Source organism: Heterocephalus glaber, unplaced genomic scaffold (assembly GCF_053883595.1).
Source record: "Heterocephalus glaber isolate CG9 unplaced genomic scaffold, H.glaber_assembly_v1.0 deba00001760, whole genome shotgun sequence".
Classification (NCBI taxonomy): domain Eukaryota; kingdom Metazoa; phylum Chordata; class Mammalia; order Rodentia; family Bathyergidae; genus Heterocephalus; species Heterocephalus glaber.
The window spans coordinates 5,818,066-5,830,939 of record NW_028258457.1 but is presented as its reverse complement, the minus strand read 5'-3'; the positions used below and the strand labels follow the sequence as shown (position 1 = coordinate 5,830,939).

At 59.7% G+C, this 12,874-nt stretch overlaps 2 protein-coding genes across 19 annotated transcripts in view; one reads left to right on the top strand and one right to left on the bottom strand.

The window, feature by feature from the left end:
• The first annotated feature begins 1,867 nt into the window (after positions 1-1,867).
• Plin4 (perilipin 4) lies at positions 1,868-12,253 on the top strand. 3 transcript variants are annotated; one of them, XM_087201686.1, is made up of 8 exons: positions 1,868-2,081; positions 2,171-2,238; positions 2,615-2,747; positions 3,571-3,632; positions 5,528-8,420; positions 8,556-8,743; positions 10,147-10,233; positions 10,347-12,253. In XM_087201686.1, the coding sequence occupies exons 2-8, from the start codon at positions 2,188-2,190 to the stop codon at positions 10,659-10,661; spliced, it is 3,729 nt and encodes a 1,242-aa protein (XP_087057812.1). In that variant the 5' UTR covers positions 1,868-2,081; positions 2,171-2,187; the 3' UTR covers positions 10,662-12,253. The 3 variants fall into 3 exon arrangements, with proteins under 3 accessions (XP_087057812.1, XP_021100585.2, XP_087057813.1); XM_021244926.2 differs by having other exon boundaries at positions 1,917-2,081; positions 5,531-8,420; XM_087201687.1 differs by having other exon boundaries at positions 1,985-2,081; positions 3,571-3,953.
• The window catches only part of Hdgfl2 (HDGF like 2), a 19,941-nt gene continuing 19,303 nt past the window's right edge, over positions 12,237-12,874 (bottom strand). For 9 of the 16 annotated variants that reach the window (XM_021244921.2, XM_021244919.2, XM_021244917.2 and 6 more), the window contains exon 16: positions 12,237-12,516. In XM_021244921.2, the coding sequence (XP_021100580.1) occupies positions 12,417-12,516 (100 nt within the window). In that variant the 3' untranslated portion in view covers positions 12,237-12,416. The remainder of the gene's footprint in view (positions 12,517-12,874) is intronic. The other 7 variants (XM_021244922.2, XM_021244918.2, XM_021244924.2 and 4 more) reach the window with 1 other exon arrangement.

The window sequence follows — 12,874 nt, the reverse complement described above, 5'->3', positions numbered from 1 at the left end:
TCTAGCTGGTCAGGAACAGGGGAAACAGAGGCAGGGCAAGGGCCACGGCTGGTCTCCCGGGAGCCCTCCTGTCCCCTGACCCCATTTTCAGCTGCCCGTCAGACCCCAGTGGCTGGACAGGATGTTGGGAAATCATGATTCAGTGCAGTGAGGTCAGGGTGGTCCCTCACCCTGGGAACTGGTCCAGAGGGCGGCTCTGGAAGCCCCATCACTTCTTGTCAGGCAGATGCCCCTCCCTGCCCCTGCTCTAGGACCTCCATGGCTCCCTAGTGCCCTCAGACCAACCACCAGCCTCCCAGCCTCCTCCTCTAGCCCCCTACAGATACTCAGCTCCATGCCATGGACGCCAGACCCACTGTCCAGCTCCAGCCCTGATGCCTCCTCCTGCAGGCAGCCCTTCTGGACTTCACCCCAGTGGGCTCCTCCTGCAACTCTTGTCCTCCTGCACAAGACTGCCTGTCCTACGGGGCCAGGCCTGGGAATGGGGGACAGAAAGGGATGTGACAGTAGGAGTCAGTGTGGCTGGAACGGAGGGGAAGGGACAGAGCCTAGGACTGGGTGGGTGAGTGGCATCCCCTCTCCACACCCATCTTCGCCCCTGGGAAATGCTGTGGACCATGAAGGATCTGGCTGGGGTATTTTTTTTTTTTTTATCATTTTTGGGATTTTTGTTTTGTTTTGTTTTTGGTACCAGGAATCGAACTCGTGACCTTGCGCTTGTGAGGCAGGCACCAGAACCACTGAGCTAAATCCCCCGCCCATTTTTGTTATTTTAAATTTTTGCTGGCTTTCTCCCACCACACTAGGCTGCGGGCCCTGGGAAAGGGAGGATGTGCCCATGGATCCCCTGGTCACCCTTGGGAAGCACTGGCTGAGATGCAGAGGTGGGGGATACCCCCTCTTCCAATCCCCAACTGTTTGGCAAACACAGCGACGGCTCCAAGGAGATGCCCTGGGGTAGGGGCATCAGGCCAGCTGCCAGACCCCCTCCTCCCAGCATAGCACCCAGAGCCACTGGCCCTGCCCTTTGCACGTAGCTGGCATCCTGGCCCCTGGGGTGAGCTGGCATGGGCACGGCACTCACCCACCAATCACCCATTTGGCACATGGAGTCTCCATTTGCGCGTGATACTGGCTCTGCCCCCTTCCTGTCTCTGAGGCCTCGGGAGCCACCAGGCTGGGGTCTCATTCCTACAGCCCCCCAGCTCTGCTGTGCTTCATCTTGGTCTCCATTTCTCTCTTCTATAGAGTGACACCTCCACCCGTTCCTCCCAGAGCCTCGGGCTCTGCCTGGGCAATGCTACGCTGGTGTTTGTTGAGTGTCTACGTGAGATACAGGGGTAGACAGGTCACACCTGTGTGTGACCTCATGTTTCAAACTCACAACCACCCTGTTGACCTGTTCAGCCACACATTTCTCAAGCATTGAATGTGTGCGAGGAGACACTGTTCTAGATGCTGGGGCACAATACAGGCTTGACACAGGTGAGAGACAGTGGGAGCCATGCAGGTATCTAGGGGAAAGGTGTTCCAGGGAGAGAACAGGCTGTGCAAAGGCCCTGAGGTAGGATGGAGCCTGGAGCATTGTAAGAGAAGGCAGGAGGCCCATGTGGCTGGAGCAGAGGGAGTCAGTGGAAAGAAGGTTTAGGGAGGCCACCCTGTGGGGTACACTGAGGAGTGTGGAAAGGGAAACTGGGGTACAAAGATGCAATCTGATCATACCATTGCATTGGAACAGGTTTCTGAACTGTGCCCACCCCAGAGGGGAGGCAGAGGCCCCAGTAGGGAATCTGGGAGGCTGAGTCACTCTGCCTGTGGTGGGCGGGTCTGTGGGCCCAGGCACAGAGCAGAGGAAAGGTGCTGGGCCCCGGCCCACGTAGGGCGGGCGGCCACATCAACACCAGCCCCCCCAGCCGCTGGCTGCTTGGCTGCCTGCCTCTGCGGGCCGGCTGGCCGCACCACCCAGACCCTATAAGGCCTGGGAGTGCGAGCAGAGCCAGCTGCCAGCTGCAAAGTCTCCCTCCGAGGGCGACCAACAAGTCCGGAGAGCAAGGCTTAGCTGCCCAAGACGCCAGGCCCAGGTGGGTGTCGGGGTGGCCTGCAGACCCAGGGCCACATGGTGTGGGGTGTGAAGGGGGACCCTGACTCGGCCCCTTCTCTGCCCTTCCAGCTACTCAGATTGCTATCATGTCTGCTCCGGAGCAAGGGGGCCAGGACCCCCCCAAACCCAAGGGCAAGGTAAAGGGAGGGGAGGTCCCTGCTGGGGCCCCGAGACCCCCAAAGCCCAGGAGCGCCCACAGTCCTGGGGTCCCTAGGGTCCTCCCAGGTGGGGAGGAAACCAGCTCTCCCCTTGTCCCAGGCTGGGGTCGGAGACAGCCATGCAGCTCCCAGAGCCTTCCCTGCAGGATGACCCTGTCCCTGAGCCTCAGTTTCCCCATCTGTGCCATGGTGCCAGGAAGGAAAGGGTCTTTTCCTCTGCCCACTGTGGGCCAGGTAGGGGGGCTGGCCAGGCACGGTGGCTCAGACAGCCAAAGTTGCCCAGGAGCGAGGGCTGAGGTGGGCTGGACCCCAGGGCTCCCTCCTGCCTCACCCGGTCCCCACTGCCACCCCACAGACCCTGGGCAGCTTCTTCTCATCCCTGCCCGGCTTCAGCTCTGCCCGGAATCTGGTGGCTGGTGCCCACGGTGCCATGAAAGAGGCCAGGCCGGCCGCCGCCCCCACAGGTCCCTCTGGCTGTGAGGCTCAAGGTGAGTGACACCACTGTGGGGTGAGACAGCAGCCACCCTGCGCCAGCAAAGAACACTCCTGGGGGCGACCTCTGGCTATCTGGGGACGCTTTGGACACCTGCATCACCTCACTAGCCACAAGTCTCTCATGCTCATTTAGAACGGGATAGGGAAACTGAGGTATAAATACGGGGAGTGAGTCACCAGGGAGGCAGAGCCAGCCACAGCAGGGGTCAGAACCCAGCCTGTCTCCCTCCAAAGTCCCCCACACTCCCTCTGCCCGCCATGACCCCCCGTTTCTGTGGCACCACAGACCAGCCTTGGAGCTTTGCATATCTGAGCCTGTGACAGCCCTGGCTCCCAGAGAGGGGCAGCAGCTTTCTGGAGTCACACAGCTCCCTGTGACCCAGCGGCTGCCCTGGGGAACCCAGGGGTGGGTGAGCACCAGGACTGGGCTGTACTTTGGGCCTGGTGCCCTGAGCAGCTGACTTCTGTCCCAAATGCCTTGGTGACAGGCAGCTGGCAGCTGTGGCAGGGGCGGGATGGGCCCACCCCCACCCACCCCCACTCACCCCCCACCCACCCTCACGCACCCCAGACTCCACGGCCCGACTCTTGAGTAGGTGTCCAGCACCCAGGAGCCCACAAGGAACCCCACGGGCCCCCCTCCAGGGCACTACAGCAAGGGGACCTCGCCTGGCTCCTGGCTGTGGATGTCACCTCCCGCTGTCCCTGGAGGAATGCCCGGCATATTCCTGACCTTTTGGGCTGAGCCTGGCAATTGCAAAATAGGCATCAGGGCAGCTGTGTCCTTCACCCCCTGACCAGCCTCTGTCCCTGCAGCGACCACTGATCCAGAAGCCATGGCCAGGGCCACGGAGAAGCTGCCACAGCCTTCAGAAAAGGTGATGCCAAGCCCGGGGGAGAAGGTGCTGGTGTCCCTGCCATCCAGGCGGGGGCGTGGGGGTCACAGCCGGGCAGAAGTTACATGTCCCTGTGCATCCTGCCTGGAGGATTCTGGGAGTTCCTCCCCTCTAGGTCTCTGCTTCCACATCCGTGAAATGGGCACCAGGTCCTGGGGATTCCGACCTCCTAGCTGCTCCCTGAGCACAGCAGTCATTGGCCCCATGACAGCAGCAGCACAGAGAAGCTGAGCCGCTGCTGAAGGTCACACAGCAAACCGGCTGGGCAGAGTCTGAGATCTGAGGCGTCCGAGGACAAGCTAGGTCCTGCTTCACCCCTGTAGGGCCTCCTGTCCCAAATCAAAACACCCTGGCAGCTGAGGCCACACGCCCACTCCCCACCCTGGCATTGAGCACCTGCTGTGTTCCAAGTTCATTTCCTCACCATCTTTGGAGGAGGGCCTTTAAAAAATTTAATAACCCTTTATATACATATAGGCATATATATATATATATATATATATATATATATATATATATTTTTTTTTTTTTTTTAAGGAGGGCCCTTTTTAAATCTCATTTTTCTGGCAGGGTGTGGTGAAGCTTGCGTATAACCTCAGCACTAGGGAAGCTGAGGCAGGAGGATCACTGCAGATTCAAGGCCAACCTGGGCTGCATAGTGAAACCCTGTCACAAACAAAACAAAACAAAACGGGCTGGGGATTTAGCCCAGTGGTTCAGCCGCCTGCCTTGCAAGCCCAAGGACCTGAGTTTGATCTCCGGTACCAAACCAAACCAAACAACAACAAAACTCACCTTTCAGTCCAGAGCACAGGCTCAGAGAGGGCCTGAAGCAAGCTTGAACCTGAGTTGCTCCAGACCCCACGGTGCCAAGGCCAGGGATTGAAAATAGTTTCAGAGTTTCCCAACTTTAGTGCTGTGGAAGTTTGGGGCCAGGCCTTCTCTAGGGTGGGCAGTGGGCACTGAGGGTGCTTAGCAGCATACATGGTGTCCACCTGCTCCATGCCAAGAGCTTCCCTGGTCACAAATGTCCCCAGATGTGACCTAATGTCCCCTGGTGGGAAGTGGAATCGCCCCAGGTAAAACTTCCTAAATTCAAAACAGCACATTCATGGTTACATCTGAGGGTGGTAACCATGAGGCTGTTGCCACCTTTATTTTGTGCCTTAGCCCTCAAAAATCTGCCCATGGGAGGCCAAAACTGGTTAAACTTACCCACAAGGTCTTGGGCCTCAAACCCTGCCTTACTTCTCTGGTTATTTTTTCTAAGTCTTGATTATCTTCTTTTATTTTATTTATTGGCACTAGGGATGGACCCCAGGGCCTTGTGCATGCCTGGCGGGCATTCACTACTGATCGACATTTCCAGCCCTTTTTATTTTTGTAAATTTTGAGACCGGGTCTCGCTAAGTCACTAAGTTATCCAGGCTGGCCTTGGACTTGCCATCCTCCTGCCTCACTGGCTAATGTAGATTTTAATTAGAAAATTGGCTTCTATGTTGCTGGGTGACCAGGTTCAAAATCTGCCATAGAGAAAAGGCCAGAGGAACAGGAACACATAATTCTGTTTGTTTGTTTTTTGGTACTGGGGATCGAACTCCGGTCCTTGCGTTTTCGAGGCAGGCAGCAGCACCACTGAGCTAAATCCCTGGCCCTTGGGAACACATAATTCTGTAACTTGGCCATGGCAAGGGCTCAGCAGTACCAGGGGCCACTGTGATCAGAGCTGCAAAAGGCCAGGAGGGTGCCGGGCAAGGGGTGGGTAGCAGGGCGTCTGGCTGCCCCCATCCCTGCCCAGGCCCATCAGGGAGTGAAGATGGCAGAAGTCTGGACTAGAGGGCCTCTGCATTGTGCTGACATCCTGTGTCCTTTTACAGCAGATGCCCAGATCCAAGGATGCCGTCTCCTCTGGGGTGACCAACATGGTGGATGTGGCAAAGGGGGTTGTCCAGGGAGGCCTGGACACGACACGATCGGCACTCATGGGCACCAAGGATGCAGTGGCTGGAGGGGTCATGGGGGTGGTGGGCATGGCCAAAGGGGTCGTGCAAGGGGGTCTGGACACCACGAAGTCTGTGGTAATGGGCACCAAGGACACAGTGTCCACTGGACTCACAGGGGCAGTGAACGTAGCCAAAGGCACAGCCCAGACCGGCCTGGACACCACTAAGACCGTGCTGACCGGCACCAAGGACACCGTGTCCACTGGACTCACAGGGGCAGTGAATGTGGCCAAAGGAGCTGTCCAAGGGGGTCTGGACACCACGAAGTCTGTGGTAATGGGCACCAAGGACACAGTGTCCACTGGACTCACAGGGGCAGTGAACGTGGCCAAAGGCACAGTCCAGACCGGCCTGGACACCACTAAGACCGTGCTGACCGGCACCAAGGACACCGTGTGTAGTGGGGTGACCGGAGCCATGAACATGGCCAAGGGAGCTGTCCAGGGGGGCCTGGATACATCAAAAGCTGTCCTCACAGGCACCCAAAAAACAGTGTCCACTGGACTCACAGGGGCAGTGAACGTGGCCAAAGGCACAGCCCAGACCGGCCTGGACACCACCAAGACCGTGCTGACTGGCACCAAGGACACCGTGTGTAGTGGGGTGACTGGAGCCATGAACGTGGCCAAGGGAGCTGTCCAAGGGGGTCTGGACACCACGAAGTCTGTGGTAATGGGCACCAAGGACACAGTGTCCACTGGACTCACAGGGGCAGTGAACGTGGCCAAGGGAGCCGTCCAAGGGGGTCTGGACACCACGAAGTCTGTGGTAATGGGCACCAAGGACACAGTGTCCACTGGACTCACAGGGGCAGTGAATGTGGCCAAGGGAGCCGTCCAGGGGGGCCTGGACACCACTAAGACCGTGCTGACCGGCACCAAGGACACCGTGTGTAGTGGGGTGACCGGAGCCATGAATGTGGCCAAGGGAGCTGTCCAGGGGGGCCTGGATACATCAAAAGTTGTCCTCACAGGCACCAAAAAAACAGTGTCCACTGGACTCACAGGGGCAGTGAACGTGGCCAAAGGCACAGTCCAGACCGGCCTGGACACCACTAAGACCGTGCTGACCGGCACCAAGGACACCGTGTGTAGTGAGCTGGCTGGAGCCATGAACGTGGCCAAAGGAGCTGTCCAAGGGGGTCTGGACACCACAAAGTCTGTGGTAATGGGCACCAAGGACACAGTGTCCACTGGACTCACAGGGGCAGTGAACGTAGCCAAAGGCACAGCCCAGACCGGCCTGGACACCACTAAGACCGTGCTGACCGGCACCAAGGACACCGTGTGTGGTGGGGTGACCGGAGCCATGAACATGGCCAAGGGAGCTGTCCAGGGCGGCCTGGACACCACAAAGTCTGTGGTAATGGGCACCAAGGACACAGTGTCCACTGGACTCAAAGGGGCAGTGAACGTAGCCAAAGGCACAGCCCAGACCGGCCTGGACACCACTAAGACCGTGCTGACCGGCACCAAGGACACCGTGTGTGGTGGGGTGACCGGAGCCATGAACGTGGCCAAGGGAGCTGTCCAGGGCGGCCTGGACACCACAAAGTCTGTGGTAATGGGCACCAAGGACACAGTGTCCACTGGACTCACAGGGGCAGTGAACGTGGCCAAGGGAGCCGTCCAGGGGGCCCTGGACACCACAAGGTCTGTGGTAATGGGCACCAAGGACACAGTGTCCACTGGACTCACAGGGGCAGTGAACGTAGCCAAAGGCACAGCCCAGACCGGCCTGGACACCACCAAGACCGTGCTGACCGGCACCAAGGACACCGTGTGTGGTGGGGTGACCGGAGCCATGAACGTGGCCAAGGGAGCTGTCCAGGGCGGCCTGGACACCACAAAGTCTGTGGTAATGGGCACCAAGGACACAGTGTCCACTGGACTCACAGGGGCAGTGAACGTGGCCAAAGGCACAGTCCAGACCGGCCTGGACACCACTAAGACCGTGCTGACCGGCACCAAGGACACCGTGTGTAGTGGGGTGACCGGAGCCATGAACATGGCCAAGGGAGCTGTCCAGGGGGGCCTGGATACATCAAAAGCTGTCCTCACAGGCACCAAAAATACAGTGTCCACTGGACTCACAGGGGCAGTGAACGTGGCCAAAGGCATAGCCCAGACCGGCCTGGACACCACCAAGACTGTGCTGACCGGCACCAAGGACACCGTGTGTAGTGAGCTGACTGGAGCCATGAACATGGCCAAAGGAGCTGTCCAAGGGGGTCTGGACACTACCACATCTATGCTCATGGGCACCAAGGACACAATGTCCACTGGACTCAAGGGTACTGTGAATGTGGCCAAAGGGGCCATCCAGGGCAGCCTGGACACCACTAAGATGATGCTGGCCAGCACCAAAGATGCAGCTTCTGCTGGCCTTGCCGGGGCAGGGAAAATGGCCACAGGCGCTGCGCACACCAGTCTCAGCACTATCCAGAAGCGGCTCCCTGGTACCCAGGACACCATCTGGGGTGGGTCTACCAGTTGCAGGGCCACAGACAAAGGCGGGGAACATGCTGCCTTGAGCCCCCAAGAGGCCCTGTCCTCTGGGGCCTCCAGTTTCTCAGACCCGCTTGGTGCAGGCCTGCAGTTTTCTGGGGAAGCCACAGCTGCCTCCAGGAGACTAGTGTCTAATGTGGCCATGGTCACTCACGGCGCTGCCCCAGTTGGCCAGCAAGGAGCCACCAGCTTCGTGATGCTCCCGGATGAGCTGGAGGGGCTGGGGGAGATCTTCCAGCCCATGAGTGCTGAGGAGCAAGGTGAGGACATGCCGGGGAGGGGCACATCCCTGCCTGAGGTGGGTTCCTGAGGTGGTCATGGCTCCAGGCGGGTGCTGGGCTTCGGTGAGACCAGAGCGCAGATGCCCTGGCTAAATCACTTGCCTCTTTCCCCAGCCCAACTGGCAGCCTCCGAGCCAGGGCCCAAGGTGCTTTCGGCCGACCAAAGGAGCTACTTTGTCCGTCTAGGCGACCTGGCCCCCAGCTTCCGCCAGCGTGCTTTCGAACATGCCTTGAGCCACATGCAGCATGGCCAGTTCCAAGCCAGGGACGCTGTGGCCCAGCTCCAGGACTCCTTCCGGGTGGTGAGTGGCCCCTCCCCGCACCTTCCATAACAAACCCAAGCGCACTGCCAACTCTGCACAGTGCCTGAGCACCCTATTGGCAAACCCACCGACTGCAGAGGAGTCAGGGGAAGGACAGTGTGGAGATAGCCAGGCAACGTCCAGAAGAGGGCAGGGATGGCAGGATAGTGCACCCCTGAGGTCAAGCTGGGTGTGGTGGCAGCAGAATGTGGTACCGGGGAGAAGTGGAGGTGTGGCTGGGGTTGGAGAATCCAGGGCTGGACACGATGGAGGGCGACTCAACAGCGCCTGGTGGCCAGGCGTCCCCACCCTCCTCTGACCCAGCACCTCCCTCTGGCACTGTGGACACAGGCAGCCTGGGCACTGCAGAGTACTGAGCAGTGCCCTGGCCTCTACCCAGCACCCACAATCGTAAGGCCCCCTTGCCTCTTAGGGAGGCACTCAGCTAACACTCGGCAAGTAATGAATGAGCGCACTGTGCCCTATAACCTGTGGCAAACGGCTACTCAGAAAGCATCTTTCTGCCTTTGGATCCTCACAGCAAAGTAGACTGGGCAAGAATTCAGCCCCAGCGCCCTCTAAGGCCAAGAACAGGCAGAGAGAGGTCTGCTCAAGGGCACACACAAAGGATGCTGGGAGTGGAAACCAGATCAAGCATCATTCGCTCAGTAGTCAATAGTGAATGCTTGGGGGCACCTTGGAATAAAAGCCAAGTCCTCTCCTCCGGGGGCTGCCAGAGGATGAAATGCTTAGCCTGGACAATGCCTGGTAACGTGAAGATGACCAAGGACAAGGCAGTGGCAGCACTGGGGTGATCACTGAGAAAGGGGACATTCAAGGCAAGATTTAAATGCCAGGGCTGGATCTGAAGACAGCAGCATTCCAGGGGGAGGGCACGACCATGCAAAGGCCCTGGGACGGCTTAGAGCCTGGCTGTGTGGCCAGAGCAGAGGCAGTGAGGAGCAGAGTGGCAAGGGGAGGCAGAGAGGGGATGAGCATCCTTGCAGGGCTACAGGGGGGACTTGGACTCTGGCCCCAGGGAGGTGGGAGCCTCGGTGGACTGTGGGCAGAGGGACGGCCTGACCTGACAGGTGTTAAGAGGATCAGGACACATGGGGTCAAAAGCGGGAGCTGAGACACATGAGGACTCGAGGAAGTGACCAAGGGCCTCAGGAGCAGCCCTGGGGGTGATGATGCTGGGGGCATTAAAAGTGGAGCCATCCAGGTCTGCAGACAGGTTAGACTCGAGGTGACAGCCCTCAGAACCTTGGGATGTGTGGCCTGAGGGTGGACAGCAGGGACAGGAGGGCAGCTGCGTGGGGGACTGGCCTCAGGGCCAGCACACTGAACACCCCCAAGTCCCGGCCAGGAGGCCATGAGCTCCTGCTTTGCTCTCTTTGCAGATTGAGAAAGCCATGCAGGCTCCAGAAGGGCAGCTGCATCTGGACCCGGGCTGGAACACCTCAGTGGAGGACACTGGGACCCCAGAGGTGGGTGTGGCACAGGCGAGCTGTCCCTGCCTGATACCCGAGGTGGGCATGATGTAGGTGAGCCCTCCATTCCGCCCTCCACCCACTCACCACCACGCTTCTTAATCCTGCAGGCGCTGGCCAGGGTCTGCACACTCATCTGGCAGCTGCACACGGCCTACAGTGGCCTGGCCTCTGGTCTGCAGGGGCTGCCCGAGCACCAGAGGCAGGTGGGCCGGGCACGGCACAGCCTCTGCGATCTCTATGGCATCGTGTCCTTGGCAGGCTCTGGGGAGGAGCTGCCAGCCGAGCGCCTAGCACAGAGCAGAGAGGGCGTGGGCCAGGCGTGGCATGGGCTAGACCAGCTGCTGGAAGGCCTGCAGCACTGCCCACCGCTGGGCTGGCTGGTGGGGCCCTTTGCCTTGGCCCCCAGCACGCAGCAGGTGTAGGCGCCACAGACCAGGTGCAGGTAACTCCCTGCCTGCCCACCTGGGGAGCCTGTTCAGAACCTTCTCCCCTAAACCAGATCCAGTTCCTGAAGGTCTGGGCCCCACAGGCTGGAGCCAGCCAGAGCCCAAGGGCTAAAGGGGACACAGTTTCTGAGTTCCACCACCTCACACTGGGCCAGGCCTGCCTGCACCTCCTGTGCCTTCTCTAAGTCCCTGACAAAGGACTGCGGCCTCCTGCTGCAGGTGGCAACTGGGCACCCAATCAGGAGAGAACCAGACGCGTGGCCGGTCTAGAAGGGCCCATTTGCCCCCATCTAACCCTTTTATCTCTGGGGGCTCTTCTACTGCCACGTCTGGGGTGTTACTTGGACAGATCCGGCTGAGGGCCTTGGCTGACAAGCCACTGTGGCCCTGTCCTCCCCAGCCTCGGCCCCATGGATCCTCAGGGGATGGCGACAGACAGGCAGTGGAGGAGGAAGCTGGGGCTGGAGAGGTCTGAGAATGCAGCAGGCGGCAGCCCCACCTCCCAGGGCTGAGCCCCTGGCCCCGGCCCATGGGCCCAGGCCGACTGCAGCCCTCAGGACAGCTGCGTGAGCACAGCTCTTGCTGTCAGCTTCACTCATAGGCAGGCTGCGCATCAGCTGCCCATCTAACACCAGCAGGGGCCCCTTCACTGGAACCCCACAATCTCCAGGCCCCTGGAGGAGGATGGGCAGGTAGCTTGTCCCTGGAGGTCCCCGGGAGTGCCAGGAGCTGTGAGGACTGGGCTCATATCACCCATAGGTGACAGGGCCATGACAGGGACAGTCAGCCTTCCCGAGCCCTTCCCTCCTCAGTCGGCCACAGGGTCACCAGGGGCTCTGACACTAGACACAGGCATTTGCAGAAACCAGGCCCAGCACCTTGAGCTCCTGCCCATTGAAACCACTCAGGGACCAAGGTTCAGGAAATCCGTTCCTTACACACCCATCTCCTGCTGCGAAAGGGGGCGCGACCATCCTCTGAAGGGGCTCACACTAGAAGGTGCAGTGGAAGGAGAAAGGCCTCTGCTAGAAGCCATGTGCACAAGCCCACCTGCATCCACACCAGTGCCAGATGGGGTCACCTCTCCCACACGGATGAGGACAGAGAAGCCCAGAGGAGGAGGGGCAAGTGCCCAATGCCACATGGCAAGCCAGCGGCAGAGCTGGAAGGAGCCTGGTCCCTCACAACAGACAACCCACAGCAGCCCTCTGGTCCCGATTGCCCTGAGCTGGCTCCAGCTACTTGGTCTTGCCTAGGGCCCAGGGCCACCTTTGGCCTAGGCGGGGCAGCGGCGTGGTCGAGTGAACGAAGATCTAGACTCTGCGCGACTTTCAGGACCTCAGACGATCCCTGCCCTCCTTGTCCCCATCTCTGTCCCTGCTTAGCCTGCCCTGGTCCCTGCTGCCCAGCCTGCGGCAATAAGAGCTGAGTTTGAGGTTCCCCTCTGCAAGGCCTGCCCCAAAGGTGTACCCCTCTGACAGCTGCGAACTGTTCCCTGCCTCTCGCCCCAACTGTTCCAGCAACGATAGGAAACCAAGCCAATAAAAGTGATCTTTTTCATTAAAAAACCCTTTATAGTCATTTCATGTCAGTCAGAAATCACAGAAATTAGGCAGAAAAAAACCCAAGGGACAAATACAAACAAACAGCACAGCGTTTCCCCAAAAGTTCCCTGCGCTGAGGGGGCAGGAGCAGCCGGGCCTACGGACGACAGCGCACCTCCCCGGCAGCTCAGCTGTCCTCGTCCAGGGACTCCGAGTCCAGCCGCACCCTCTCGCGCTCCTGCCGCTCGCTCCCGGGCCTGTCCAGGTCAGGGCCCTCCCGTAGGCTGCTGGGGGCGTGGGCAGGGTGAGTGTGGGCAGGGCGGGGGTCAGGCCTGCACACTGCCTTCTCTGTCTCCTACCCCTGGAGACCGCAAGCAGTCTGCAGAGCCCCCATGTCACCCAGCCAGCACAGAAGAGGCAGTCAGGCCTGGTGCAGAGTAGCTGCTCTTCAAATGAGCCTTGAACCTGGCCGGCGGGACACAGCCCATGGCCCTTGGCACCAGCTGAGTGGGTCAGGTGGCCGTGCTGGTGAATGGTGCCTGCCACTACCAGGCCACTCCTGGAGCCTCGTGGGAAAGAAGCCACCTGTCTGGGAGGCCCAGCCCAAGGCCTCAGCACTGAGCAAAGGTGGGGAGAGGGTGACCA

Bases quoted from the DNA above. Each gene is read 5' to 3' on its own strand.
- Plin4 (XM_087201686.1), top strand. From the start codon at position 2,188: ATGTCTGCTCCGGAGCAAGGGGGCCAGGACCCCCCCAAACCCAAGGGC. The intron at 2,239-2,614 runs GTAAAGGGAGGG...GCCACCCCACAG, and splicing joins CCCCCAAACCCAAGGGCAAG to ACCCTGGGCAGCTTCTTCTC. The intron at 2,748-3,570 runs GTGAGTGACACC...CTGTCCCTGCAG, and splicing joins CTCTGGCTGTGAGGCTCAAG to CGACCACTGATCCAGAAGCC.